This window comes from Lagenorhynchus albirostris, chromosome 21 (genome assembly GCF_949774975.1).
Source record: "Lagenorhynchus albirostris chromosome 21, mLagAlb1.1, whole genome shotgun sequence".
NCBI classification, from domain to species: domain Eukaryota; kingdom Metazoa; phylum Chordata; class Mammalia; order Artiodactyla; family Delphinidae; genus Lagenorhynchus; species Lagenorhynchus albirostris.
Window position 1 is genome coordinate 4273984 of NC_083115.1, and position 25747 is coordinate 4299730.

The following is a 25747-nucleotide window of genomic DNA, read 5'->3' on the forward strand; positions in this document are numbered from 1 at the left end:
AGTATCTGCGCAGAGGCTGCTGCCAAAGAGACAACTGCTCCAAATACATCAAAGACCCGGGGTAAGGGAGCTTCAAAACAGCATCTCTTCCTCGCAGTAAGCTGTACAGTTGTCTCGGGAACAGGGGAGAACCTTGCTCTCAGGTTGAATTCCACACTGCCATAGACTTCCTCTGACATAAGGCTGAGTAAATTTTTAAAGACTGCTGATTAAAACAAACAGGCAAAGAAAATCACCTCGGGAGGGGGGGAAACTCCTTTCTTTTCATATATGTGAATATAAGAAGATTGATTTTAAACCCAGAGACAAATCTGTTCTATTTTAGGAAATGGGAAATGAATAAGCGGTTTGGCTGTCGATGATCCCAAACACCCCGACGGGAACCTGGTCCATGATAAACTTTGACAACTGCGTCTTTATTTCAAAGGTGTAAACTATTTAAACTAGAAGTTAGTTACATTCAGATATTTCGGTGGATGGGCCATGGGTAGAGTGGGAATGAGGACTCTGAACGCACATCAGACCCTCAGAAGTGTTCTGCACGTATTTGAACAGTGTATTGTAAAGATTATTATTGCTTTGATTTACCTTAAGAAATATTATTGTTTTTGAAACCTTCCATGACATTAAAGGAGAATATATACTTTTGTGAAGTTTAACAAATGAGGTATAGCAGATACTAATGAATTTGAGAAAAGCCTAACAGATCATTTGATTTAACCTTCTACTTTTATTAAACATCTTTTGAGAACCGACCACTGAGATGGAAGACTTTACCTATGAACCAGGTACAGATTAGTACACTGAGGCATACGCATGTGAATAATCCTGTCCACTGTCACTCCACTAATTACGTACTAGAGCTGAGGTAGCTTGATCTCCAAGCCATTCCTTTGTTCACTCGATCAGGCTGCCAGGCTGTCTGTCAAAGGCGCCATCGTGGTTTGAATTCACATCAGTATGGAGCTCATCGATGAGTTCCAGGCCATAAATCCGCACCGTGAAAATTCCAAAGCCTCTACCTTTTGCCCAGTTGGACCCTGAACTTAGGTCGTCAGGTTGTCATCAAATTTATTTGGAAGCTGATTTGTCTATACACATCTTCTCCTCCCTCCCTTTCTCTAAGATAAGTATAAAAGCTAAAGCAGGAAGTGCTCTGATAACTCCTGTAATTGTTCCCATGGAGCGTTCAACTTGAAGGTAGGATGTCAAAAGTAACCTAATTGATTTATGGTTCATTAGATCCTAAGAGCCATCCTCAATTAACCACTTCCTCTTAGCCCAGTACCCAACCAGTTTTGAAGATTCGTTTCTTATGCCTCCTAAAGGCAGTTTGTCAAACTTAATTTGTTGAATCATCTTCTTGTTTTTTCCTTCAATCTCAGGTGAAAAGAAGGCACAGGTATCTTTGTTTATGCTAGTCCTGTTATTTTTCATCCATTCCCTATGCAGCCTCTTAAGGATTTACTGTAACATTATAAGAGTGTGGCATCAGAATACCAAAACTAAAAAGAGCATGACGGAATAAGCGACCTAGTCCAATGCTCTCAGCAAATATGAAAAACCTGAGGCTTATTGGAGTGAAATGACTTACCAAATGTCACCCTGGGTATTACCATCAGAATTGGACTAGAATTTGGACTTCTCAGCCCAGAACTTTCCACTCAGCCCACTCAGCTTGGCCTACCCGAGTGTGAATTTCTACTCCGTCTCCTATTAGCTATGTGGCTTTTTAAACAAGTGGCTTAAAATTCTAAGCTTCTGTTTCCACATCTACAGGAAATAGTAATGTTTATCCCAGTGAATAAATGAGGAACATTAAGTAAAGCACTTATCAAATGGGTAACAGTAAATACTGTTTTTCTCATGTTCTTTTCCCCTCATTCTGGAAGTACATTTTTAATATCTTATTTTTTCTGATATCCTTCCCTATCATTCTGAATATATCTTTTCTGTTTCAGTAGCTGACTCCTTTCCCTACTTCAGACCTAAATGTATAGATATTTGCAGCATTATTATAACCATTTCCCCACCTCAGTATTCTTATGTATTTCCACCTGATCTTAACCATCAGTTCTATGCTCAGGTATCCAAGCCTGCATATTCAGCCTTGACTTTCTTACTTCCAAGGTCTAGGTCCATGGAACTTGTGGGTCAGTGAACATCTCAGATTCTGCCACAAAATCATTAAGAACTCCTCCCTGTAAATTAAATAAAGTTCAAATTTCCTTGCCCTGACATTCAAGGATGTCCATCTCCTGACCTCTAAACACCCTCTAGCTGTGCAAAATTCTTCTATCACCTGAACCTGTTTTACATCGTGTTTCAAGTTCTACCTAGTTGACTGTTACTAACACTCAAACATTGTATTTATCTAATCTTTTCTTTTTTTATATAAATTTATTGATTGATTTTTGACTGTGTTGGGTCTTTGTTGCGCGCGGGCTTTTCTCTAGTTGTGGCGGAGCGGGGCCTGCTCTTCGTTGCGGTGTGCGGGCTTCTCATTGCGGTGGCTTCTCTTGCTGCGGAACACGGGCTCTAGGAGCACAGGCTTCAGTAGTTGTGGCACGCGGGCTCGGTAGTTGTGGTGCATGGGCTTAGTTGCTCCGTAGGATGTGGGATCTCCCTGGACCAGGGCTCAAACTCATGTCCCCTGCATTGGCAGGCAGATTCTTAACCACTGCGCCACCAGGGAAGCCCCTCTAATCTTTTCTATTAGATTGTAAGTTCCTTGACGAACCCATATTTAACACAACTTTGTATTTTCCTTTATCAGCAAGTTCAGTGTCTGAAGTTCAATAAATGTTGGTTAAATGAATGATGTCTCTCAACATCTCATTTTTAGATTTGGTGTCTTGATGCCAGGCAGAAGTTTGTGCTGTTCTCTGTTACACCATTGTAACCCTAGTCCCAGAGACATATTCTGAAGTAGGGAACACAGTGGCCTCATGAAGCTTTGCTTGGCATCTTTCTTATTTACCAAGAGGAAGTTGGTTAAACATAATTGTGCCCAAGAACTCCCTCTCCTAATAGTAAGGTTGGTCATTTCAGAGTCCTGGGTTCTATAATCAGCTTTCCCATGAATTATTGTAGTTTCAGTACACAACGAAGGTTCCCCATCTCTTAAACAGGGCATTAAGGCCTTTTGGAAATGTACCAAGAAATGTTCAAAAAAGAAAGAAAAACATTCACAATGGAAAATTTTCTGTGTGTGATTTCAGATATACTCAGTTTTAGTTTCAAATTGATAAAGTCCCAAATCTGAATTGTCAAAAGCAATCAGCCCAGACAGCACTGGTACACTGAGGTTAATCTGGTACAGCTCATTAATTACACCTTTGTTCATAAATTCAATGGGAATTTCTAGTCCTTTCTAATTGTTCAAGCATCTGGCATTTTGCTTTTTTTTTTTAAACTCTCTTCTCTTTTTGACCTTTCCTATGACACGTATTCCTTCTGGTTGCACTATACTTAAAACTAATAAGATAGAACTGATACTTAACACTCACTGATTTTTTTTCCTCTGTGCCAAGTCCTATGGTAAGCATCTCCCATGGAGCACCTTACTTAATGTTCACAACAGCCCTGTGAGTTAGGTGCTATTATTATCCCCATCATTCAACTGAGGAAACCGCAGCTTGGGAAAGTTAAGTAAGAGCCCAAGGTCATACTTTTTGTAAGTGGTAGAGTCAGGGCTGGAGCCATTTGACTTGAAAGTCATCACTTTTAACCACTAGAGGCATGGCTTCCCTTCTCTGGTTTTTCTCTCTCATTGTTCTGGTTACAGTTTACCATTGGTGCCCTCCCTAGTTCAGGTCCTGACTTCCCTCTCGCTGGGTGATTGCCTCTGTTCAAAGACTTTAGCCATCATCTCTAGGCTAAGGACTCCCAACATTTTGTTTGTAGTTGGGTCTCTCCTACCATCTACTAGACATCTTTACTCAACTGCTCTGTAGACGCTTCATAAGAAATACCTTAACACATCAGTCATAGACTAGACACCTTCCATTAAGACCAGGGCAAATGCTTACAAAACCTCCAGCAACTAGTTCAAGCTCTTGAACAGAGAGCCCACTGCCAAGCAACAAATCCAAGGCTTACTTATTACTTATTCTCTGATAATAAGAACCAAGCTCATCTCCCCCATCGATGCCGTGTCTTGGTGAATGGTATCTTTCGGAACTGGCAATATAATTTGTGGGGCGCAGAGAAGAATAAAAATGTAAGGACCCTTGTTCAAACTTATTCAGAATTTCAAGACAGTGACAGTAGAGTATGAAGCCAAGTGTGGGCCCTCCTGCATGCAAGACCCTACCTGACAGCATGGGCTGGTCCTAGTAACTCTGTTGACGTAGCTGATCGTTAGAGACCTAAAAGTCATCCCTTATCACATCCAACAGAACACCAGTCCTGCCACTCCTACTGCCATGGTAGTTCTTATGTTTCCATGATCTCCAATGCCACTGCCATTGTTTTCAATTCCTCACCATTTACTGTTGGAAGAGTATATATTCCAATCCTTAACTGATCTCTTTGCCTCAAATCTAAGCCCATGATACTTTCCCATCGTTGCAGGCTTGGATTCCTTTTACAACCTCCAAACTCATCCCCCTGCCTTCATTATCACTCCCCATTTTATCCCACCCCTACTATTTTTCCCCCAATACTACCAGTCATTTAAATGCATATTTCTTTACAATGGGCAATGCTTCATTTAAATATGATTCAAATAGACGAATATAATAAAGTCATTTCTCTGCTTAAAAACATTCCCTCTGTTTTCAGGATAAATTGAAACTCCTTTATCGCATGGCCCTTTTTATTCTTTAATGCTTCAGCCGTATTGAGCTCTGTGTCTTCCTCAATAGACCTTGTTGAGCTGCTAGCCTTTGAACACCCTTCTTCCTCTTCCTGGAATTTTCTAGCCTTTGGTTTGCATATTGTACAGTAATCACCCTTTAAAACTCATCTCATGTATTGCCTCAACTAGGAAAATCTATTCTTACCACGTATTTTTTTCAGTACCCTCCCCTTCCCTGCTTTGTCCATGGAAAGCCCCACCCCCTCTGCTGCCCTCTAGTCTGGGTTGGGGACTCTATACTGCTAAACTGTCTGCTTATGTTTATATAGCCCTTATTTCATTGTGCTGAAACAATCCATTTGTCCATTTCTCCACTAGTGGGCTCCTTGAAGGTAGGGTTGGTGCCCTTAATCTTTTCTACTATCTAGCTCAGGAGGTAGCATCCTAGGTTTGCTTATTAAATGGTTATTGAACAAATGAGTCATTAGAGCAGAGATTCTGGTGCTTACAGGGTTAGGTCTAACCCGGTTAATGAAACAATACTTGAGTCAATGCAGTATTCATCTACAAATGATCCTTGAACAACATGGGTTTGGACTGCATGGGTCCACTTACACGTGGATTCTTTTCCATATTGAATACTGCAGTGCTACAGTGTTCCGCAGTTAGGGTCAGGATTAGGGTTAGGGTCAGGGTTGAATCCCAGGATGCGAATTTCAGATACTGAGGAACTACATGTACAGAGGCCTGAACAAAAGTTATATGCGGATTTTTCACTGTGGGGAAGGTTGGTGTCTCTAACCCCCAAGTTGTTCAAGGGTCAAATGTATTTCTTCTCTTAACGGATGATATTTTAAGTACACTGCTAAGTGCTGTAATGTAAAAATGAGAAAGCCATGGATCTTTTCTACAGGGAACTGACAAATTAGCAGGTGAAATAAGACACACACACACAGCCATGATCACTACATAAGAGAAAAGCGACATGTACTAAAAGAGAATAAAAAATCTGTGGGAACAGAGACAGAGTTGAGAGAGAATTCCCTACGTTCAGATGGTTTGGGTAATGGCCTAAATTAGTGTGTCTCTAATAGATATGGGTGGGTAGTGGTTGTTTTGGCATGATCATTGGAGATCTTCCCAGGGTCCATGAGGCTTTGACTATCCTTGGAGAATTAGGCAGCCTGTTGTGTGTACTCTTCAAACGACACTCTCTTCAAAGGACAAGTTTTCCTGGTGTTGCCCTTTACTCATTCACCACGCCTCCACCACGTTAGAAAACCACCAGCAAAAAATAAGAAACATAATTCCTGTTCTGACTTACCGACAGTGTTATAGACAGGGAAAAAAATGCCATTGAGGGAAAATGCGTGTAAACTTTTAAAAATTATAGATATATAAAATAATTGTTACATGAAAATCATTGTCTTTATGATCTGGAAGAAATAGAAGAGCTATTCTACTTTTGAATGCGTGTTGTTTAAAATTTCCATAGATTAACGTAGCCTATCAATTGATTTTTTTGGTGGATGAATTTGCAGGTCACATACAGGATTGAATCATAGCTGGAAAGCATCTTAATCTATTTATCTCTGATTATTTTTAGATGTGTGAAAACAGACGAGAGAGGTAAGTGAATTATTGAAGGCCACAGAGCAGTTTTCTTTTTAACAGACTTTATTTTTTTAGATCAGTTTTAGCCCACAGCAAAATTGAACAGAAAATACAGAGTCCCCATGTATCTTCTACCCAACACACGCACAGCTCTGCACACCAGAATGGTACCCTTGTTACAACTGATAAACCTACATTGACACATTATGAGAATCCAAAGTTCACAATTTACATTAAGGTTCACTGCTGGTGGTGTACATTCTGTGGGTTTTGGGAAATGTATGGCATGTGTCCACCATTATACTATCATACAGAATAGTTTCACTGCCCTAAACATGCTCTGTGCTTCTCCTGTTCATCACTCCCTCTGCCCTAACCCCTGGCAATCACTGATCCTTTTACTGCTTCCATGGTTTTATCTTTTTCCAGAATGTCACATAGTTGGAATCACACAGTCTGTAGCCTTTTCAGAGTGACACCTTTCACTTAATAACATGCATGTCATGTTTCTGCAGGTCTTTTCCTGGCTTGATCACTCATTTCTTTTTAGCCCTGAATAATATTCTACTGGAAGGATGGGTACCTTGGATTATTTCATGCTTCCAAGTTTTGGCAATTATGAATCAAGCTGCTATAAACACCCACGTGGAGGGTTTTTTTTTTTATGGACATTAGTTTTATTTTCCTCTCCTCAAGTTATGAATGTTAATGCTATTTCTGATATAATGGGAAGTGACATTACCACGTGTGGTAGCAATATAAGCACTTTCTTGGATTAATCTTCCTTCAACAGGGAATTCACAGTTGTATCTCTTACAGTCTTTAGAAACCCCATGAAATCGGTGCCTCCAGTTCCTTTATTTTTTGGTTCTGAAGGCTCTTCCGAGGTTGGTTTTCTCTTGGATGGCTGGCTTGCAGGAATCACAATGTACTTAGCTACTACTTGCAAGTGGTAGTTTCTCAGAGAGACCATGGCTTGCACACATTCATTATAAATTTCCTGCAGGGTAGCATCACCTTTTGAAAGGACAAACTTACGGACCGAGGGGCCTGACTCTAACGAGCGAAGAAAGTTCTGGTGAGCTGATGGCATATATGTTCTCATTTCCTGGAGGAATTTAGCAGCAGAGTCTGAAGGAACTAAAGACAAAAATGGATTAGTAAGGAGGCCAAAGCATTCTCCGATCCAGGGAAGAAGGGCAGAGTGAGGTCGGAGCGGGCGGCCATGAATTTACAACCATCTTGTTAGCATCCTACTAGTCTCGCTACTAGTAAAGGTAATTATTGTAAAATATACTTAATTCTGAAAACCACATGAACTAAACTCTTAATATTTTTGTTTTGCTTCCTTTCTCACCTTCCTACTGGATTTGATCCTTCTAAGAAGGACAGAGTATATGTACTATACCTGACAGATCATGTTGCTGAATCCAAGAGAATATAAGGGATCTTTTTTTTTTTTTTTCAGTACGCGGGCCTCTCACTGTTGTGGCCTCTCCCGTTGCGGAGCACAGGCTCCGGACGCACAGGCTCAGCGGCCATGGCTCACGGACCCAGCCGCTCCGCGGCATGTGGGATCTTCCCGGACCGGGGCACGAACCCGTGTCCCCTGCATCGGCAGGCGGACTCTTAACCACTGAGCCACCAGGGAAGCCCAAGGGATCATTTTTAAATAAGTGAATGAGCTCAGGAAAAAGCGTATTATCGTGCAGCCCAAAGCTTTCCCCTTTGACTATTCAATAGAAGTTTAGGAAGACAAAGAAAAGTAGAAAGAAGTTCTTCCTGGAGCTTCTTCCTCTGCCCCCTTAATCCTCTAGAAGGAATATAATGAGTGTGGCTCATCTTTAAACTTTGGTGCAGGCATTGCCCCGGGACCCCCAAGGCAGTAGGACGGTGGAACTAGACAGTGCCAAGCCCCTCCACTCCCCAGTTTCAACTCATGGTCTTATCTCATCTGCAGGAGACTTTCTTTTTCTGAATCTGGTCTTACATTTTCAGAACATGTGATATTGGTTTCACCACAGTCAATCAGACCTCATAGACATGTTCAAAGGTCAAGATCAAGACAGTGTTGAACTTGGTCTAAGTTCCGGCTTCACCGCTTTCTAGCTCGTTAACAGGGAGCCTGGCTATTATCCTCTTTAAGTTTCTGCTTCTTCATCTGTGAAATGGGATGATTGCAATAAAGTCCCTACTATTCTCCTAAAAGCATCAGATAAGCTCAGATAAGGTGCTGATGGGAAAGTACTTTTTAGATACTATTCTATTAGCATAAGAGATGATGATTATTTGTCATTTGCCACTCACCTCCATCAACAGTATGCTGAATGCCCAGCAGAATATCGAAGCACTGGAAGATGCTGCTTTGGGCTGCACTGCCTCCGGCAAACTTCTTTGGGGTGTCCCAGACACCTTCATACAGCAGACCCTCTGACAGCAAAGGGTTGCCTTTCCACCTAAACCAGGAAGGAAAGAATAATTGTTATTTTATGAATTGCCAAATTTTCATATGTCAAATCTTGCAATAGAGGATGAATGGAAGGTGAAATGAGATAGATTTCATTATACTTCTTCCACATTCTCCCTTCTACTCGTGTTCATGCATGAGAATAATAAATAATACGGTTCTGAGCAAATCTGACATAAGTATTCTATGCATGAAACCTTACGTTTGCACTACCAAAGATTATTCCACTCTCTTTAAAATGACTAGCTTTCCTGTCCATACTCCAGCGTATGCCTGGCCAAGTAATAACCCAGAGAACAGTCTGTTGTTTCTTACAATGTGTATTTTAGGATATAAATGGATTCTTAAACTGGATTGATAGTAGGGACCATCAGTGGAAACGTCGTCTTCTTTACGTTCATTGTCTAAGAGAAAACAGATTCAAGCATAAGGCTACGTACCCAGACAAGTATATGCGAAGAACATTGAAAAATAGATTTGGGTCCACATATTCTGAAAAAAAGATGAGATATGTTTAATTAAGTAGCATCAGATAGATTGGGAAAAATCAAGGTGTTATAAACAAGTGATCATGGATTTCAGCATAGGATATGAGAAAGGCGTTAGGTCGGCCTGTGCAGAGACATTCCCTGAGGACAAGCTCTCCCTCACTTGCCCGTTCTCATCACCTGTGTCCACTGAACGGGGTCTACCTTGGGGCTAACACACAGCTTGTAACAAAGAGCCTGGGCCCGCCACCACTCATCCTCAGGAGACCTATTAAGCTGTCAATATTTACTTAAGGCTACTTCATGTGTTTACTGATACAACAGATAAAATACAACAGATAAATTTACCTGATACAACAGATAAATTATTTACATAAAGAAAGCAACAAGCCTAAACAAAAAGAAAACTGAAAACAAAACCTCCAGGAGCCCTGTGGACAACGGGTGTCCCTCCCCAAAGGTTGCTAATGTCTTTAGTTTGAAGGTCTATCTTCTTGCCAAAGCCCAGTGATACACAGTCACCTGTTTGTTAGGAGCATCCCAGTAGGACACATTTCCTTTCGTAAATCCTTGTTTCTATACTCTTTTGTTTATTGCTGGGTTTTAGCTGTTAATTTGCAATAACTTTTGAGCTCAATGGCTTTTCTATTTTTCTTTTTTTTTTCCTTTTTTAGTTAGCTTGTGAAAAAGCAGAATTCGCAGATGGTTCCTATCAAGCAAAAGCTAAGTTTTTCGGAACTTAAAACATCCTGTACTTTTGGTAAGTTTCTCCACAGTTTTTAGTGAGAGACAAGGATGTTCCTCAGAGGTAAATAGCCCTAGCTTGGAATTCTGGCTTCACTATTTACTACTTATGTAATCTTGAGTCATTTATCTTATCCCTCCAAATTTAGATTCCCTTATATGTAAAATGGACATAATAAAACCTACCATATGGAAAGTATAATGATTTAATGAGATAAAATAAAGCGCAAACACACCCACTATGTGAGAGTTGGTTTTGCTTCTGTTTTCTCTACATCTTAGATAACTAGAAACATTTGACTGTGGCCTGGCATGTTGTAAGGCATACAATACTTGCCATGAATTTGGTGAAACATGTCAAGGGCTTTGTGCAGACAAGAAGCTATATCAAGCAATGCCTTTCGCAAAGTGTCTGGGTCCTCACGTTGTACTGCATTAAATATAATGGGGATCACCTTTAAAAAAAAAAAAAAGAAAACAAACACTTAAGATTTCCTAACACTGAATATTGGCATAGAATAGAATTCTCCTAAATCTTAATCCCCCAATTAAATTTCATATTTCCATTTCTTTCTTGGGCTGAGTACCATCTGATTGTTTGACTAATTTCCATATATTTAATTAAGCTTGGATTTGTCCTTATTCACTTATCACTTAGAGATAAGTTTATATAATTCTATATATTTCTATTTCTGAGGGACGAAACCATTAGATTTATGTCACTGTGTGATAGAGTTCCAATGCCAAGTTTCATTGAGAATACTTCTCTCTTACTGGGGTTTCAAATTTTATTCTAAATATATGACTCCTACATTGTATCTTTTAGGTAATACACAAAACCAAATAAAATATTTATTTCTTCCGGATGATCCCTTGTCTCCAATTCAGTCATCAAATGCTCTATTCAGTCAGGATAAAGTTATTTCATGCACAATATAGTTCAGCTACTAAGTGATTGCTATGCTTATGTGAATCAAGATACACATTTTCCAGGATAGATGGACATACTTTGATTGCAGAAGCAGCTGCTGTTTCCACCACCAGAGAGACCAGGAAGAACCCTTTACCACAGTCCCCACCAGGAAACGAGAATAGGATGTCCATGTTCCTAAGAAAAGTAATCCAGGAAGTCAAGAATTTAGAAAAATATAAAAAAAAAAAAAAACTAAAAACAAAAGAATTTAACAAAAATATTGATATATTTGTTGAATATTTATTAGTTTTCAAGTCTTTTTATTTATCCTACATTTTCAAAATAATCTTGTGAGATAAGTATGGCAGGTTTTACTATATCCATTATGTAGTTAGGAGTAGTAGTGTTAGGTCTATTGTCTAAGGTCATATAATTAACAGTAGATTAAGCTGAGACTTGAAATTCCTTTCTAGAACTTGAAACTAAAAACTTTAAGACTAGTTCTTTCTCTATTATCCCATCAATTTTTCACATACACATGTATTACTGTATATATATATACACACATACATATATATATATATATATATATATATATAAGCTCAATGTTTATAGAGATATCTGTGAGGTATGGTTTTTAAAAGTAGAATTTTGGCTTAAATAAGTGTATTCATATCCATATTTTTATCTGTGAGCCTGATTCAATTTCCCAGTGATTTATCTGCCTAACAAAGGAATTGACTGGGAAATTCAAATAACTGATTACCCCCTATTTTCTTTTCACTGAAGTTTTGCATTGATGCAAACGTGGTCTCAGTATCTGTATATATCTGAGTTTCATGGCAGTTAAATTTATGGTCTCAACCCAGACCACTTGCTGTGTGACCTTGAATAAGATTATTTCATCAGTTTCAGCCTCAGCGTTCTCATCTGTCAAATGGGACTGGTGATATCATTCTCCCATTTGAAAACCTTCCGTAACTTCCCATTTAAGATACTGTTTAAACCCCATATCAGAGCCAAAAGTCCTACATAATATTTTTAAGTTTATTTTTTCATCCGTTTCCTGTACTGTTACTTTCGTCATTCATTATTTATCAGCGACACTAGCCTTCCTTCGGTTCTGAAATGCACCAAGATTTTTGTTACTTCAAAGCCCTCACTCTTGCTGTTTTCTCCACTGTGAACATGCTCAGGCTTTCCTTCTTCTAACTGATGCCTAGTCACTCTTCAGGACTCAGCTTCAATAACTTGTTGTAAGGATTCTTCCCTCATGCCTTTTGTTTGGTTAGAACTCTTAGCACTTTACTTTCTTAATCCTTCTCTTAATCATATAGTAATTTACATAATTTTCATATATCTTCTTTCCTCCACATTAGCCCAGGTTCATCAGGGCAGGCTTATTCCAATGATAATGACTTTTGTTTCCTTAGCTCTTAGCCTCTATTTAGTACACAGGCCAAAAATAGTAAGAATTGGGTCAAAAAGAATAGATTTATATTTCTGGCCTCTGAAGTCATTGAGTCATAGATGCGTAGGTGTATGTGCATTTTGTATATATGCATATTAATTAAATTTATTGACAGATCTTCCTCAACTTATGATGGTGTTACATCTCAATAAACCCATCTTAAGGTGAAAATCTTTTCAGTTGAAAATTCATTTAGTACACCTAACCTACCAAACATCATAGCTTAGCCTAGCCCACCTTAAACGTGCTCAGCACACTTACATTAGCCTACAGTTGGGCAAAGTCATCTAACACAAAGCCTATTTTATAATAAAGTGTGGAATATCTCACTTAATTTACTGAATAATGAAAGCGAAAAACAGAATGGTTGTCTGGGTGCAGAATGGTTGTAACTGTATCAGTTGCTTATCCTGTGATTGCGGGGCTGCTGGGGAGCCGTGAGCATTGCCCAGCATCACAAGAGACTATGTATTGCGTATCTACCTCAGGAAAAGATCAAAAAAGTACGGTTTCTAGTGAATGTGTACTGCTTTTGCACCATATTAAAGTCAAAACAATCTTAAGTCAAACCATCCTTAAGTGGGGTATCATCTGCATATGCAAGTATATATATTAATAGCTATAATATCAAACAGATACAGTCTCATCACAGTCATAGATATTATTAAGGACCAGAACTACTGGCTCTTTCAACAATCATTTGAATTACTTTTTGCCTAAAATCAATTGGTGTTTCAAAAGAACACATTTGGAGGGTATTGATACACCTATGTTTACTTTGAATAACAAATAATTCTTAGACTAAAAAAGATCGAATACTCACTCATAAGTCATGGGCCTTAGGAAAACAGCCATGAAGCAGCGGATCAATTGGAAGAGAGAAAGGAAACCAGTGTAAACATTAAATGCTTTTGAGTTATTGTTATTCCATTTAATACTACTGATCTAGCAAAGGTAAAAACAATAGATAAAAACTAGAAAAATATGTTTTCTGATATTTATCAAGTAGGCATCACAAACGCCTAACTTAGGACTTTTATAAGTGAAATAAAAAATTAAATACGCAAGGAGCACACGTGGAGAGTCACAACTAGTTGTTACTCATAAGAAAGCTTTCTAGATCAAATAATTTCATTTTGTGGTATTCCCACATCTAGAATACTCCTCTGTAGATACACACTGAGAGCCTCTGACCCTTCACTGCAGCAGGTTCCATCACTCAGTGCTTAGGAAGTGCCTAGTTTCAAGCAGGCTGCTTTGAAAGCCCAGACATTGCCATCTATCCAGCCAGTCAAATTAATCAAACTGAACACTTGAGATGTGTGCACTTCACTGTATGCTAATTAGACACCTCTCTTTTCCATGCATATGCATTTTACACCCCCACAGCAGAAAAGAAAGCCCTGCTGCCAAAGATTAAACGAATGACTAGCTCCCCTTGATTCAAATGGTGTGCACTCCTTTCATTCCTGTTATAATCGCTGTTTACGTACCCACTGGGATCCTTTTTCTTCCAGTTTGCCAAGACACAATCTGCATAAACCAGAATAGGGGGCAGTCCTAGCTTCTCAGATACCTTGCAGTAAGGAACAGCAATATTGCTCGGCAAGACCTAATGAAAACACGATAGTTAGCGTTCACATTTGAAATGTCTCACCCTTTCTTCTGCTTTCTGGGTGTCAAACCATTAACTGTTATACCTAAGGGCACTGTGGAACCAAACAAAGGTCATTTTCTCTTCCTCATTTCGTAACTTAATCCCAGTGCTTGTTAAACCCTTACGTTTTAGATTTGTGATGATGCAGACATAATCTGGGCATGGAGAGAACAAAACAGTAGAGGGCGAAAGGAAACAAAGGATGTATCTTGATTTTCTAATGGCCAGTGAACCATTTGCAGCCATTCGCTCATGCATCCATCCATCTCACAAATATTCGTTAGGCAACTCCTCTGTGCAAGGTACTCATTCGGTTTCCCAAGCTTCACAAAATGCAGTTACAATACTTTTAGAATGTTTTACATTAACTGTAAACTGGATATAAATCTGTCATGTTAGCATAAGAAATATGAGAAAATCTCCAAACCTTCCGGACGTCTCCATCACCTTCACCCCACACATACGCCATGGTGATATACCCCAGAACCAGATGTGCAAGGCGCTGCAACTTGTGTCCTTGGAGGCCGTCAATGCTGAAGGTTGTTAACTGAGAATAAACAGAGAGGTTGACGCAACTCCAAATGCATGCTGTGATAGCTGCAAAACCAAGTTAACACTTTGAAGACGCTAAAACAGAAAACGTCATATTTTTTCAAACCTTCTCAACTTCTGCACGTAGTTGGCCATTCTTAATCAGTTCAGGCAGATTTTTAGCAATGGAAATCCAGGCATCACAAGGGTGAGGTAGCTCCTCCTTGAAAAGAAGAAATAGGACTTTGAGTTACTCGTGGAAGGTATCATAAAATAGTTTTGCCTCCGCGGATGGTCCGTCTTGCCTCTTTCGCAGTGCTGTGCAATGCTGACACTCTCTTACCTGTCGAGTGACACCAGCCCATGCATTGTCATCTGCACACTCAGGGCTCAGGACCTTCTCTGTGCCCTTCTTCTTCCTCTCATCTACTTCTTTTTCAGAGGTCACTTCAAAAGTTTCACTGCAATCTTCCTGACTGTTCCATTCTATTCTTATACCTCCAGTGAGGAATCCTGTGGATTATACCTTTTCACATTAAGTAATTTATTGCTATCTGCTATTATTTTTTCTCTTCTCAGCTAGATTATAAGGTTTTTTAATGGAAGAGAAATGAGATTTATTAAATGTCAGTAGGAGACTAGGCAGTTTTACTCAGTAATTTCTCATTTAGTTATAATAATGGCCCCAAAAGTTGATTGTTATCTCCATGTCATAAATAAGAAAAGCAAGTGTTGGGCAGTTTTTGTAACTTGTTTTGTACATACAGTTTATGGTGATTCAAACATGAGGGTTTCCAGCTTTTAAAAAATCTTGCCCTTTTTACATCTCACTACCTAATGGCAAGGATTTTATCATGCTTTTTATCCTGTTTTTCTTAGCACAGTACTGGACATGTACGAGGTGCTGTATATATACATGTTGATTGCTTCCTTTGGTACTACAGGCTAATTTTTTGCCCAGCAAGTAAAAGTGAAATCCAAATAAAAGAGTGTTAAAAACAAGACAACAGGCCCCAAATGGAGTAACTTAAGTCCCATGTCACCAAATCAAGATAATACTTATGACAGTTTCTGCCTCTCCCAAAATGGAATCTTAAACCAGTCAATTCAGGATTACCTGGCCAACAAGTAGTGCGGTCATCTGCTCACAGACTGCTGCCATTCCCTAAAGGAACATGACCTTGACACCCCAATCCACTTTTTGCTGGTGTAACTTCCGTGTTCCTGCTCTCTTCTGCCTAGAGAAGTCTTTCATTTTTGTGCAGCTCCTGAGACCTCCTTTCTTTCTGCTAGTTGGGATGCTGCCTGATTCATGATTCCCTGAAGGAGGCCAATGACATCTTTAAAATTTACTCAGTTGGGTTTTGTTTTTTAACACGTGTCTCCCTGGATCTTATATTTATAATCACATCTCAAGGGAAAACATAAAAACCAAAGCCCTAGGCCACACCCTGGAATGAGATTCACATCCCTGAACAACTCCCCTAGGCCTTCTTCATTAAGCTGCTTCCAGACATGCTCTTAGCAGCACCAATACTATGGGGATGGAGGACACATCAAGGTGAAACCAAGGTGAGTGAGGCTTTAAGCTTCAAAACCAAGTTAATATTATAAAGAAGCTATAAAACACAAAAACAAATGAAACATAAACTTCAAACATGTTCAGGGGCTGCAGATAATTGGCCAGACTTAATCTGTCAGGGCAGATTTTTAGGAATGAAAGATCCAGGCAGTATATTCACTAGATAGTCACCTTTCTTGTTTGCTCTGAGTTTTTCTCCCTAACCACACAAATACTGTGCTCTGGTGTTTTTAGTAATACAGATACATTTTCTTTGTTGTGTATTTCACTGTGTAGCATGCCCGACTTTTTGATTATTGCTATTTCCCCAAAATAACAGAGATACTTTATTATGTGTCAAGATTAGTGTCTTATTGGACAGAACTTTCAACACATGTAAAATTCAATCAGTAATATCCTTCTGGTTCAGAGGATGCCTAAATGATAGAATATAAATTAATAAAGAGTGACACAGAGGGCCATTCAACTCCTGCTAGATTAGAGAATGTATTTTGCATCTACACGGAATCAGAAGACATATTATTTTCCTTTAGAATAGGAAGCTGATAGATTATAAGAGATGAAATAGACATTTTTGAACACATAATTTCCAGGAAAGATCTTCAGTGAGGAAATAAAAGTAACCTCTTTTTTTTTTTTTTATCCTGTTTTAGGATATTGAATCTAACTTCCTAAGCATCTCAAGTAGCAACATTATTTTTTAAGTAGCTCAGGAAGAGTTTTGTTTTGCTTTAGTTTTCAGGTTTTGCTTTAACCCTTGGAATCTGTTTTAGAGGTCTACATAATTACTGTGATTTTTTTATTTTCCAAAAGAACCAACTTTTTAGGAAAAAAAAAGAATAAATTTGATATGAGGCTTTGCAGTTTCTGAAAAAGTTTTTTTTTGGTACCATTGATAAATACATCCTTGAAACATCCAATCCTGGCACTATGGCACTTGTGTGCTTGTATGAAGGGGAAGTAAGTCTGAATATTATGGATTTGCAAATATAAAGTAAACCAGTGCTTTTAGTAAAAAAATTAAAACATACTTCATTTTCTTCAATTAACTTAATTATGCGAAGAGGAAGATTAGACTGGGGAAAAAAAATTGTTTGAGATTTGCCTGAATTACCCAAGGTAGTTACAGGATGTGATTTCTAAGTACAGTTAGATTGGAATCTCTGAGTAAATTATATATACGCTGCCTTTAAAGGTTCCCTTTAGAGTGTGCACTCATCCATTTGAGCCACAAACCAATAGAGACATCCTGGTATACAGCATTGTCACAACATGTAACCGGTCCCTAGAAATCCTCTCCTGGAGTCTCATGTACCTTGTTAAACCCAAGAGTAGGGAAAAAACCCAACAAAAAATGCCTTGTGATCTCTCCTTCTCTTGAGTGAGGCTGTGTAGCATAATTGATAACAGTTTTAAGATCACAGACTCTGCTGTAAAGAGAGAAGTAAGTCAGAAAGAGAAAAACAAATACCGTATGCTAACACATATATATGGAATCTAAAAAAAAAAAAAAAGGTTCTGAAGAACATAGGGGCAGGACAGGAATAAAGACGCAGACATAGAGGTTGGGCTTGAGAACACGGGGAAGGGTAAGCTGGGACGAAGTGAGAGAGTGGCATGGATATATATACACTACCAAATGTAAACTAGATAGCTAGTGGGAAGCAGCTGCATAGCACAGGGAGATCACCTGTGACCACCTGGAGGGGTGGGATAGGGACGATGGGAGGGAGACGCAAGAGGGAGGAGATATGGGGATATATGTATATGTATAGCTGATTCACTTTGTTATACAGCAGCAACTAACACACCATTGTAAAGCAATTATACTCCAATAAAGATGTTAAAAAAAGAAAAAAAAAGATCACAGACTCTGGAACCAGACTGATTAGGCTCACATCCTATCTCTGCTATCACTAGCTGTGTGAGTTTGGATAATTACTTAAATTCTGCATTCTACATTTCTCATCAGGAAAACAAGATTAATAACATACATACCTTTCAGGATGATTGTAAAGATGGAGTAAGTTAACATTTGTAAATTTCCTAAAAAAATGCGATGTTAAGTGTTTGATGATTACAATATTAATGATAAGATGCTTTTCATGACACTCTTGGGAAGATAACTTAGGAAAATGTAGTTTTAAGGCACACATTCACTCTAATGCCTTGCCCTTTGTAGGCAAAACTTGTGGAAATAAAAAGATAGCTCTAATTCTCTCTAAGCCTTCTGAATCTTAGGCTCAGTAAACACCGAGCAATATTAATACAACACAAAGTTGCTTGGTGGCCCACCTCAAAAACATTATCAAAGCAGGAACACATACTTTATACAATCTAAGGTATATCAGCTGAGAAAGGGGGTTCTTTGACTCATGGGTCATTTATTACTTTTTTTTTTTTTTTCAAAATACCCTCTGAAATGCAATTGCCTTAAACCAACATACTTCTGTAGTCTCCTTAACTCATCACGCTCTGTGCCTGTGTAAGATAAGTAAGAAGTGCTTCTAAGGCTAAGTTTCTAGGTAGAAAATTTTAAGAAAGTTGAGACCCCTTTTTTCAAACTCTGCCTCCAATTTTGGTAATGCTTTATCCACTTGTTCAATAGAAATTACTGAACCAGATTTGTTCTATAGAAGTTAACTTGTCCAGGTAAATCATGATAAGAAAATATTCTTGCCCAGATTTCAGTGCCCTTTCTTACCAATGGATTGGGCAGAGCAAAGCCCACATCTTCATCTATGTGGTATTCTTCAAAGATCTTCCAAGAAGTTTCCACAGGAGATGACTTGCCAGGTGCCATTCTTACAGCCTGCTCCTCTGGTACTTCTCAGTCTCTTGAGTAGTTTCAGATCATCTGTTTATTAGAGAGGCTGTCATAGCCAATGACCACAACTCACCTCACAGGCAGCAAGAAATTACTTCCACTTTTAGAATAGTTTCATTTTCTACTTTCTTTACGTGTAATCTGATGAAAAATAAAACTAAAAAAGTCTCACTATTCATCATACGAAGAAACTGAAAGTTTATATTCTGGCAAACATTTATTACTAGGAACATCTACTGCCTTAAGGAAATCAGAAAGGGCCTGAAACAACAAAAACCATAAAAATAGGTGACCAGAAAGAACATTTTTATTTTATGGGAACATTTGAATCTTTGAATTAAAATAATGAATTTAATCATGGCTAACGTCCTAAACCATCATTTAGTTATTAGTTACTGGCCTTCTTTAAACCCCCAGGGTTCTTGGAACATATTAGTGTCTTGTTTCAGTAGCCATGAAAGAAAATCTCTGGTAGCCAGAGTCAGTGCCTCTGAAATAGAAAAAAAAAAAAAAAAAGAAAGAAAAAAGCAAGCACATGAAGAATTTAGAAACATAGCATCTCTTCACCCCCTAACTCCATTTTTCTTACCCAGTCTTTTCTGTGCATTCACAATGATACTGTTCTTTCTTCTTCATATTCCTAATGAGTCATTTTTAAGGAAGATTTTCCTGCATCTCTACTTCATCTGATCTCTAAGGGACTGATAAAGAAACAGTCCACATTTGGAGACTCTGGAATATGTTCATAGTTGAAAGAAAGGATAAAACACCTTGAAAATGGTTCTTTCAAAATGCAATTAAGATTGCATTTGGGGGCTTCCCTGGTGGCGCAGTGGTTGAGAGTCTGCCTGCCGATGCAGGGGACACGGGTTCGTGCCCCGGTCCGGGAAGATCCCACATACCGCGGAGCGGCTGGGCCCGTGAGCCATGGCCACTGAGCCTGCGCGTCCGGAGCCTGTGCTCCGCACCGGGAGGGGCCGCAGCGGTGAGAGGCCCGCGAACAGCAGGAAAAAAAAAAAAAAAAAGATTGCATTTGGTAAAGATTTTCAGGGTTACTGCAGGTCTGTGGTCACTTACAGGCATCATGTGATCTTATAATCTCATACAAGAAGCTGAAGCAAGAGAAGAAGCCATGTTGTTCCTTATGACGGTCAAAAGGAAAAAAAGGAGTTAGTGTTCAGTATATTAAAAGACAATGCAGTGCTGTCATCCAGCTTGTCAGTACTTAAAATACATTTCAATAGTACATTACATTGGAATGACTACATTATAGAATGTTTTTCACAGTATTCTTCCTTATTACATTATGGCTTTTTTTTTTTTTAAGATGTAGTTTTCCAAGAATAGGTCCTCTTTACAGTAAAGATAGAGAAAACTGAAACTAAAATTACACAGCCAAGAGAACACAATGGTGACTCTTCTTTAAAATGAATTACTCATCCTCCTACACTGTTGGTGGGAATGTAAGTTGGTACAGCTACTGTGGAAACCAGTATGCAGGTTCCTCAGAAGACTAAACATAGAATTACCATATGATTCAGTAATCCCACTTCAGGGCATATATCCAGACCAAAACTCTAATTCAAAAAGATACATGCACCCCTATGTTCATAGAAGCACTATTCACAATAGCCAAGACATGGAAACAACCTAAATGTCCATTGACAGAGGAATGGATAAAGAAGATATGGTACATATATAATGGAATACTACTCGTCAATAAAAAAGAACAAAATAATGCCACTTGCAGCAACATGGATGCAACTAGAGATTATCATACTAAGTGAAGTCAGAAAGAAAAAGAAAAATACTATATGATATCACTTACATGTGGAATCTAAAATATGACACAAATGAACCTATCTACAAAACAGAAACAGACTCACGGACATAGAGAACAGACTTGTGGTTGCCAAGGGAGAGTGGATTGGGGGAGGGATGGAGTGGGAGGTTGGGATTAGCAGATGTAAGCTATTATATGTAGAATGGATAAACAACAAGGTTCTACTGTGTAGCACAGAGAACTATATTCAATATCCTATGATAAACCGTAATGGAAAAGAATATAAAAAATGGGTGTGTGTATATATATATATATATATATATATATATATATATATATATATATATATAAAACTGAATCACTTTGCTGTACAGAAGAAATTAGTACAACATTGTAAACCGACTATAATTCAATAAAAGATAAAAATATTTTTAAAAATCAATGGCTCATGAGGCTAAAACTGCTGAAATCAGGCCCAAGGGAGAAAACAAAAAATATGATGTTGGCCTATCCATATGGAAGCCAAAAATACCAGCAAAATTTTATTTATTTATTTGGATAGATACATGATAGATAGAATTAAATATATCACAGTAGCATGAATATGAGAATAGATATAAATGTTATTAAAATTCTTGCATTTTCTAGAATGATAAATGAGAACTAATTTATAAGGGTTTTGAAAAGTTACAGATGTTTGTTCTAATCTTTACGGTAATCAGTAGGTAAATGCTGTTACAATTATAAGCAATAAGCCAATAGATGGAAAAACTGATTAAGAAGTAAATCTTAATCAATACAAGAGAAGACATAAAAAGAGAAAAATGGATGCTAAACAGAGCTATCACAAAGAAAATAGTTCAATGGTAGATTTAAAATCATGTATATCAATAAATACATCATATGTAACTTGACTAAGCATTCCAATTTAAAACTACAAAGATTGTCAGACTGGGCTTTTAAAAACATCATTTTTATATGTTATTTAAAATATAAAAATCCAAAATATAAGGATGCAGAAAGGTTGAAAAGTAAAATGATAAAAATATACGTCACAGAAAACAAATAAAAATAAGTAGCATAGCTGTGTAAATATTTAGTGTAGACTTTAAGGCAAAAAGTATCATTAGATACTGTATCACTCAGGATTCTCCAGAGAAACAGAACCAGTAAGTAGGAGATATTTCAGATAGATATGACTAGATTATAGATAGATAGACACATATCAGGGTATGGGTTTATTTGATATGATTGTGGGCACTAGGAAGTCTGAAATCCAGAGGGAGAGGCAGAAAACTGGAAAGTCTCTGACAGAATCTCATGTTGCAGTTCACAGGCAGAATTTCTCCTATGTTTTTGCTCTTAAGACCTTTCAACTGATTGGATAAGGCCCACTCAAGTTATTAGGCTTAATCTCCTTTACTCAAAGCTAACTATAGATGTTAGCCATACCTACAAAATACCTTCACTGCAACCTAGATTAGTGTTTAATTGAAGAAGTGGGTACTATAGCCTATGCAAGTTGACATAAAACTAATCATCACAGTGATAAAAGGGGAATACTTTATAACATAAAGCATTCAAGTTACCAGGAAGATATGCCGATTTTAAATTTCTATACATTCAAAAACATAACCTCAAAATGTGTAAAGCAAAATTGATGGAGATAAAACAAGCTAGCCAAAAATCACTGAATATATGTGCAATTAAAAAAACAGAATGAACTTGATCTATTTAAGAAACAGAGGATATCAAACTCGACAATTTCAAGATACATATTATATTCAAGTACACTGGAGCATTTAAAAAAATTGACCATATATGTGCAGGTTCATAAACAAGTCTCAAAAATTTCATAAGATTAAATCATACAGAAAATATTTTTTAACCAAGAAAATATTTTTTAACCAAGACAAATTAAGATAAATAACAAAAATTAACTGAAAAATCCCCATACGTTTGAAAATGAAGAAACATATTTTTACATAACTCACAGGTCAAAAAAACCCTAACAAAATGGAGACTAGAAACTATTTTTGACTTGAATAATGGTTTAAAATGACATAAAATGTCTGGGACACAGCTAATGGCATACTTAGAGGAAACTATATAGTCTACAAGGCATAGATCATTTAAAAGAAAGGCTATGCTTCCACCTCATGATTTTGGAAAAATAAACGCCACATTAAGCTCAAAGAATGTAAAAGGAAGAAAATAATGTAAGAGGAAGTAAATAAGTGAAGACATTAGTGGAATAGAAAAGTATATACCTATATTTGAAAACAAAAATTCTAAGCCCCTAATAAGACTAATAAAGAAAAAATAAAGGAACAAATACCTAATGTCAAGAATGAAAAAGGGCACATCGCTGCAATGCTACAGTAATTACAAATATATTAATATTCCAGTGAGAGTCTGAGCCACTTTTTTGTTGTTGCAAGCTTTAACCAAAAAGAAGTGCAAGGCATTTAGGGTAAATATGTTTTCCTTAATAACTACATTTCCCTAATTTGTCTTTTAAAGAATGCCACACACACCAAATAATTATCAACATTTTAATTCTCAAATATTTCAATAGCATTTTACTAAACAATTTACAAATGTTAACCCATTCCATTCTTGCACACATCCTAGAAGGTATATATGTTATCCTTATTTTCCTTATGATAAATGTAAGACACGTAGAATTTAAGTAATGGTCCAGTCTCACAGTTAGTAAGTGGAAAGACAGGATTTCAGCCTAAGCAGTCTGGTTCAAGAATCATGATCTTAAGATCATTATGATGGGCAGCCTTTCTTAAGAGAAGAGATTAAAAAAGTACTGCTTTTTTTTTTTTCTTTTACTCTTGGGTTTAACAAGGAACATGAGTTTCCAGAAGAGGATTTCTACAAACTAGTTACACATTGTGACAATTCTGTGAATTTTATGCTAGTATATCTTTATTTGTTTATAGTTCAGATAGTCCACACTCTACAGAGCACTTTCAAATTCAGCAAATAGATTTTTAGTCAAAGAACCCAACATAACTGTACTTAGAAATCTCAGCATATTACATAGTAAAAGGAAAGGTGAAAAGCAAAATGCAATAAGAACAAAACAGGGAAAGAGAATAGGAACAAAGCACAAATGTGCTCAGGTCCCATAGTCAGCCTTCCACCTCTGTGGTTCTACATCTGCAGATACAACCAACCAACCAACCAACATAGTTTAGTATTGTATGTATTTACTGAAAAAAAATCTGTGTATAAGTGGACCTGTGCAGTTCAAACCTGTGTTGTTTACAGGAAAAGAAAACTACAGGACAATATTCTTGATTGAATATAGGTGCAGAAATCCTCAACAAAATACAAGCAAATCAAATTCAACAGCACATTAAAAATATTATAAACCATGACCAAGTGGGATTTATCCCAGGGATGCAAGGATGGTTTAATATATGAAATAAGCTAACATGATACACCACATTAAGAGAATGAAGAACAAAAATCGAATGATCAACTGAACTGATGCAGAAAAATAATCTGACAAACTTCAACACGTATTTCATTATAAAAAGACACAGCAAATTAGGAATTTCAGGAAATTATCTCAACAAAATAAAGGCATTGGTGAAAAGCTCACTGATGACATTATAGTCAATGGTATAAAACTGAAAGTACTTCCTCTAAGATCAAGAGCAAGGCAAAGTTGCCCACACTTGCCCCTGCTATTCAGCATAGTACCAGAAGTCTAAGCCAGAGCAACTAGTTAAGAAAAAGATAAAAGGCATCCAAATAAGATATAAGGAAGCAAAATTATTTTTGCTCACAGATGACATGATCTTATACATAGAAAACCCTACAGATTACACACACACAAACACACACACACAAATCTGTCAGAAATAATAAATGAATTGACCAAAGTTTCACAATATGAAATCAATATACAAAAAATCAGCTGAACTTCTATATATTCATAGAGAACAATCTAAAAAGGAAATTAAGAAAATAGTTTCATTTTTAATACAGCAAAGAGAATAAAATACATAGAAATGAACTTAACTAGGGAGGTGAAAGTCTTATACATTGAAAACTACAAACATTGCTGTAGAGATTTTTAAAAGACACTAATGGAAAGATGTCCTGTTTTCATGATTGGAAGACTTAATATTACTAAAATGTCTATAATACCCAAGCAATCTACAGATCCAGTGCAATCTCTACAAAAATTTCAATAGCAGTTTTTACAGAAACAGAAAAAAGCCCAACCCTAACATTTGTATGCAACCACAAAGGAATAGCCAAGAATGTTCTTGAAAAAGAAAAACAATTCTGGAGGCCTCACATTTCCTGATTTCAAAACATATTACAAAGCTACAGTAATTAAAACAGTATGGTCCTGACCTAAAGATAGACTTGTAGAGCAATAGAATGGAAGAAATAGCCTAGAAATAAATCCACACATATCACCTGATCTTTATAAGGATGCCAAAAATACAGAATGAGGAAAGGAAAACCTCTTCAACAAATGGTGTTTTGAAAACTGGATATCCACATGCAAAAGAATGAAATCCGGTGCTTATTTTACATTTTCTGTATCTATTCATCCACTGATGGACGTTTAGTTTGTTTCTGTCTCTAGTTATTGTGAATAATGCTGCAAAGAACATGGGTGTGCATGTTCATGGGACACCCTGATTTCCATTCTTTTGGCTAAATGCATGGAAGTGGGATTGCTAGATCATATAGTATTTTTTTAATTTTTTGAGCCACCTCCATACTATTTTCCATAGTAGTGGCTGCCCCAGTTTACATTCCCACCAACAGTTCTCAAGCAGCTAATTAGCAGCTAATTCTCCAATGTTGAACCTCTAAAGACACAAGACA

At 37.5% G+C, this 25747-nt stretch overlaps 1 protein-coding gene across 1 annotated transcript; it reads right to left on the bottom strand.

The window, feature by feature from the left end:
- Positions 1 to 6460: 6460 nt before the first annotated feature.
- IDO1 (indoleamine 2,3-dioxygenase 1) lies at positions 6461 to 19181 on the bottom strand. The gene is made up of 10 exons (XM_060136554.1): positions 18973 to 19181; positions 14814 to 14909; positions 14583 to 14702; positions 13992 to 14110; positions 13322 to 13336; positions 11123 to 11222; positions 10452 to 10569; positions 9323 to 9374; positions 8723 to 8871; positions 6461 to 7555 (listed from the first exon to the last, which is right to left on the bottom strand). The coding sequence occupies exons 1-10, from the start codon at positions 19069 to 19071 to the stop codon at positions 7191 to 7193; spliced, it is 1233 nt and encodes a 410-aa protein (XP_059992537.1). The 5' UTR covers positions 19072 to 19181; the 3' UTR covers positions 6461 to 7190.
- Between the last annotated feature and the right edge of the window lie 6566 nt (positions 19182 to 25747).

Excerpts from the sequence above, each read along its gene's own strand:
- IDO1 (XM_060136554.1), bottom strand. The coding sequence starts at position 19,071 with ATGGCACCTGGCAAGTCATCTCCTGTGGAAACTTCTTGGAAGATCTTT. Across the intron at positions 14,703-14,813 it reads TACGTGCAGAAGTTGAGAAG|TTAACAACCTTCAGCATTGA; the intron begins GTTTGAAAAAAT and ends GTTTATTCTCAG. Across the intron at positions 10,570-11,122 it reads CAGCTGCTTCTGCAATCAAA|GTGATCCCCATTATATTTAA; the intron begins GTATGTCCATCT and ends TTTTTTTTAAAG.